Source organism: Polypterus senegalus, chromosome 7, assembly GCF_016835505.1.
Source record: "Polypterus senegalus isolate Bchr_013 chromosome 7, ASM1683550v1, whole genome shotgun sequence".
Lineage (NCBI taxonomy): Eukaryota > Metazoa > Chordata > Cladistia > Polypteriformes > Polypteridae > Polypterus > Polypterus senegalus.
Window position 1 is genome coordinate 17,688,608 of NC_053160.1, and position 6,000 is coordinate 17,694,607.

At 39.5% G+C, this 6,000-nt stretch overlaps 1 protein-coding gene across 1 annotated transcript in view; it reads left to right on the plus strand.

The window, feature by feature from the left end:
* aco1 (aconitase 1, soluble) overlaps positions 1-6,000 on the plus strand; it is a 107,758-nt gene that overhangs the window by 94,594 nt on the left and 7,164 nt on the right. Inside the window, exons 19-20 of the mRNA XM_039758087.1 lie at positions 780-927; positions 3,963-4,085. Coding sequence (XP_039614021.1) covers positions 780-927; positions 3,963-4,085 — 271 coding nt within the window. The remainder of the gene's footprint in view (positions 1-779; positions 928-3,962; positions 4,086-6,000) is intronic.

The following is a 6,000-nucleotide window of genomic DNA, read 5'->3' on the forward strand; positions in this document are numbered from 1 at the left end:
TTTTACACAGCAAATGCATATATACAGTACCATGTTTGTGCAGAAATAATTTTGACTTGAAAAATACCTCATACTTTCAGCTTTCAACCCTATTGTTTACTTAGCAGTGAAGGCAAATCCTTTGTCATCTGTTCTTTTTCTAATTAAAAATGTGAGCTTCTGTAAAAAGCTCAGTCGTGTCAGTTTTAATTACAGGTCAAAATGAAAAGGTCTGAACTCCTTTTCTTTTCATTTCTGCTGAAGATGCAACTCTTTCTCTTACACTGTGCCGTTTTTTTCCTTACACAGTGCAACTCCTCTGATTCCCCTTTCTCAGTTTATTACTCCACTTTCTTTAATGTAAAAGCTAATATTCCTGCCTTCACTCTCTCTAAAAGTCTGACTGTTGCTTCTTTGTTTACAGGAGGCTCTGCGGCAAAATGACACATGCAGTTCCTTAACTATTATAATAACTTGTAAAAATCAGCACTTTAAATTGCTGTAATGCTTAGAAAAGCAGGTTATGGGGAAAAATAATTTTTTGAGATCGGATAATTTACGGATTACCTATTTAGTCATTTGGATTGAAACTCTGACTGTCTTGATCAGCATCGGATTGATCAGAGCATCACTAGTTTCTAGTCTGTGTACCATTGTTATGCTACTCTAATATTCATATCCTTCTTCTGTAAGTGTTCCCTTTAAAATAAACAACTGTATATGGGGGGGGGGGAAACATTTTCTTTACAAGCTGTTTTATTCCTCATTCATTTTTCATTCTGCTTTAAATATCCTTTCAGACTCACGCCACGAGAATTCAATTCTTACGGGTCTCGCCGTGGCAATGATGCAGTTATGGTCAGAGGCACCTTTGCAAACATCCGCCTATTCAACAAATTCTTGAATAAGCAGTCTCCGCAGACCATCCATCTACCCAGCGGAGAAATTGTAAGAGAAGTGTATTTTTTAATTAAATGCTTTTTTTTTTTTTTATTATTTATGAGGTTTTTTTTTTTTTGTTTTGTTTTTTTTATCATGTTTTTTTTTTATTTTGCAATTGAAACAATTGAATCTCACTAAACAATGGTGTATTCAAACATTTTTCTATTTTTCATTGATATTTATTTATTTGATAAATAAAAACACAACATTAGGTTTTATGCTGGATAATGCCAAATTATGTGAAAAACATACATGCAAAAAAGTAACTCCTGTCGCAAACTTTCCATGCTCAGTGTCTATTTGCATGGTTTAAACATACAAAATGTGTGCATTTTTTACTAAAACATTTTCAACAGTTACTTAAACTCCGCATTGAATGTGAACTGGGAAGATGTCATTCCCACAATGCTTTGTGTTTGATTTAGGAGACCGATTATCTTCACCAATGAATGAATGGAGAGAGGCAGATCTTTAAGTCAAACACACAGTATTATAGGATTGATGACATCATTTGGCACTGTTCAGCATTGGCCACCTACCAACTCTGAGTATGAATATTTAATGTATAATTTCTCCACAAAAATATGAAATTTATTTTTTTTTTCCTGGTCATAACTACAAAATACATGGGGTAACTAACATGGGACTCTTCCTCCCAACCTTCTTTTTACATTTCCAATACTCCCCGGGGTTGACGTCCATATAAGAATTCAAAAGGGTAAAACCCCGTTGAGGCTTCAGGGACCTCCTGATAAGTAAAAAGAACTAGGGGAAATAACTGATCCCAGTTCCTTCCATCCATGTCGACCACCTTGTATGGGGTTTGCTTGAGGGTTTGACTGAACCTCTCAATGAGACCGTCAGTTTGAGGGTGATATACTGCAGTCTTTAAATGCATAACTCTGAGTAGTTTGGCAACTTCCCTGAACTTATCCAAGGTAAAATGTGTCCGTTGATTTGTCAAGATTTCTTTAAAGTAGCCCACCCGCAAGAAGACCTGTGTGATATTTTTAGAATTAGCCTTCCGTAATGGGACAGCCTCAGGAAAACAAGTATCATAGTCCATGAGGACCAGTATATATTTATGTCCTTGGGACGAGGGTTTGAGGGGTCCCATAATTTCAACCCCGATACATTTGAAAGGGATATCAATCAGGTGAACTGGAATTAAAGTAGCACGGTCCCTCCTAGGAATCATGTTGTAACTGGCATTCCGGACAGGAACTACAGAAATGATGGACCTCCTAATTAATTCCAAGTCAATAGAATCAGAGCTTAATCCTCTCCAAGGTTTTATCAGCTCCCAAATGGGTGCCTAGGAGGTGGGTGTGTGCTAGATACCAGATCTGCCGCCAGAAGGTCTGTGGCACTAGCAGCAGTGACCTCCCCTCTCCCTGGAGCTCAGCTGCCCTATACAATAAGTCATTGTTAATGACGAAGTGGGCTCCATTAGGCATGGGAAGGTTAGTGCGTTGGCCATCTATGGAGACTACTGCATTTCTAGCAAATTTCAAGGAGCCATCACTCCACTGCACCCGTTTAAAGGAGGCTGGCGTTTGTCTAAATTGGGGCTTCTGGCCGAGACGAGTCGTCTCTGCTAGATGACTTACCCGGTTAGATTGTCTCGGTCTCAACTCCATCACATTGAATCTTCATGTGATCCCTTAGTGCCAGCTGATTACATGGTGTGGAGACAGTTTGGGACATCAATTCTCTGTCCATTACAAGGCCCAAATACTTTTCTGAAGTGGGGTGTGTGTTACTGCTTTTATTAGACCAGTCTCTTCCCAATATCATGGAAAAAGGTGGATTTCGAAGGCCGGCACTCGCATCGTTCGGAAGTTGCCCTCTTAACTGATGACGCAAGTGGCGGGCCTTTACTATGAGTGTCACAGTGTATACAGGTTGGACTGGTCCTTCCGTTAAAACACTGTTGCGGTAGCACGTTTTGGCAAGCCACAATAGAAATGTTGCTGCCGGAGTCTGTTAATGTTGTTACTTTAAACCCATTAACCACCACCACTTACCGTACAAGGACACGACAAGGGGTTAGCAACCACACAATACCTTCCTTCTCTCGCCCAGCTGCAGTCCATCGGCTCTGTATTCAAGGGGCAGTGAGGTAGTGTATGTCTTGGCTCTCCACGTTTGTAGCAGTGTAGGACCGGGGTCTGTTTCTCTTTTGGCTTGGCGACGGGAGGGCTATGATTGGACCATTGCAGCCCATCTTGTTTTGGCGAGCAAACCTTTCCGAGTGCTTAGCTTGGTGGGCCACCCGATAACGCTCGATTTATCTCGGCTAGTTCATCGATGTCCTTGAAAGACTGCCGGGAGGCCTGGCTGGGTAAGAAATTCTGGCAAGGTGTTGATTAGCAAGTTGCAGGTGACGTGCTCCACGATTTTATGGACATCATTAATGTTCTGCCTTAGCCAGCACCCTGCAATTCCCCAGATTTTGTATGTTTGTGGCCAGGTGGAGCAAGTTAGATCAAAGTGCCACCCCTTGCATAACCTTACCTGTTAGTCTGCTGAAGTGCCATAGTGTAATGAGTCCGCTGCACTTCCCCTTTTAAGGAACGAGGCCAATATGCCCATTTCCCCAGTGCTGCCAAACTGATGATCTTTCAAAAACAACAAAATATGTTTCAATATCATCATTCTCTTGCACCGATAGGGATACCTGTGAGGGAAGATAAAACGGAGACATAACCGTATGTAAGAAGTACCTTTCTTCTGGTGGTACTTTTTTGTGTATGTAAAATTCACACATTTTGTCTATGCGATGGTGGAAATGTTATTATTAAATTTAACTTAATTTTACTTGCTTTAAGTTGGAATTGAGTTAAATTGAAGTGACTTATGGCTTTTAGCCTTTTTGTATAGGTTAGCAGTTTGATAAATATATAGCCTGTTACCAACCTTTGGTATTTGTGTAGTGTTTCACGTTAATGATAGAGTAAATAAGCCCATGTAAAGATTTTAGTGAAGATGAAGTTGTCTGGCTTTTAAATAATACTGATTTTTTTCTTTGTTTCCCAAAGCTTGATGTGTTTGATGCAGCTAAAAGATACCAGAAGGCTGGTGCTCCTCTCATTATTCTGGCTGGGAAAGAATATGGGTCTGGTAGCTCCAGAGATTGGGCAGCAAAGGGACCTTATCTCCTGGTATGATAATCTTCCTTAAGTAGAATCATTGTTTTTCCTCTGGTATAACATTTTTGTTTGGTAGGGAGTGAGGGTTGGCTTTTACATGGGGTAATCTGATTTCTTATGCAGAAAGATGACTGTTTCCTGTACCTCATTTTGTCATTTGCTTTGCTTGGAGAGCAACACTTGGATTCTTTAAGCATGTGTTGATGCTACAGTTCATAATTTGTTTTACAGCAATCTGCGCCTAGTGATGTAACTGCACGACCAGTAAAACTAGAAACGTAGTATCTAAATAATCTGACTTGTATTGATGTATATGTTGTCATAGTCTAGGTTCTGTTTTGCACAAATAATACAGTAATCCCTCCTCGATCGCAGGCGTTGCGTTCCAGAACCTCCCGCGATAGGTGAAAATCCGCGAAGTAGAAACCATATGTTTGTATGGTTATTTTTATATATTTTAAGCCCTTATAAACTCTCCCACACTGTTTATAAATATTCCCCGCACAGTTATACAGCATAAACCCTTTGTATTCTCTTAGATATTAGGTAAGATTCATTGAAATTATGTATGTAAACACACTGTTTATATACAGTAAAACCTAAATATTATTTTAAAGATATCGAGTGTCGTTGATATCACATATGTTGTAGCCATTACGATAGACAGGCCACCGGCAATAAATACGTACAATGCAAGAAAAATTGTATACAGTAAATGTGTGTACAGTGACACTAACGCGTCATACATGTACTAAGTACTGTAAGTAGAAAATTAATTATGGTTACTCACCAACAATGACACGATGACTTGTCCGATAACGATGAGTTTAGTTTTACTGCACAACAAAGGAGAGCGTTACAGCTCTTCTAAAGGAGCCTCTTCAGGTGACTGTAGCACCGCCGTTGTTCTTCCGGCAGTGTTCAATCCAAATCCGTAAAGCACATTCTATCCAGACTACTGCCTTATTACATCCACTTACAACTCGTTTTGTACCCTGGTTAAAAGGACACTGCAGCCGTAGATCTTATATTCCTTTCCTACGTTTTAAATTAAAAGAATCATACCCTCATTGATGCAGTAATGGCATCCTACAGCGGTGTAGCTTTTCCCTTCCTTCAACATATCCAAAACAGTTACCTTTTCGGCAGTCGTTAACATATTCCGTTGGCACTTGGGCACGGCCCCTGAAGCAGTAGCAGGAGCAGATCATTTTGGAACCATAACGAAGGGCTTGACTATGCACAAAGATAAACACAAAAGTTAACTCTTTACACAGCGAAACAAGTTGATGCTGAATGAGCGAGATGAGACTTCCTGGTTAACGCCGCAGAATCGAATTCGGCGCTCCGTCGCTGAGCCATTCAGCACACAGAAACTTAACTGCATGCTCTGATTGGTTAGCTACTCAGCCATCCGCCAATAGCGTCCCTTATATGAAATCAACTATATACACAATATATAGTTGTGTATATAATATATACACAAAAGATAACAAAAACAAACTTTTAAGCACTTATAAAGACTTCTTGTTATCATTAGATAATAGAAGTGTGTATTAAGCCAATTGATTTAGCTTTTGTTAAGAAAGTATCTTTCCTTTGTAGAAAGTTTATCCCTTGAAAGCTAAAGTGTGGCTTTCTCCACTATGTCCCATCACCACATAGTTAAGTTCTTCCATTTTAGGTATGGATAGTGCATAACCTGATATGTTTAGTCACACAGTACATTAAGTAACACAAGTATTTAAATTAAGAAGGAAAAATTACCAAGAAGGCCTTTGAAAAACATGCAGAAGTGAAATTACAGATGGATCACCCTAACGATTAGTTTGTTGGAAGTTTTTGCAATAGTAATACTTTATATCTACCGTACATTGCCTTTGCCACTTTACAATCAGTTGGTTCAGTGAATGTCTTTACAGGGGGC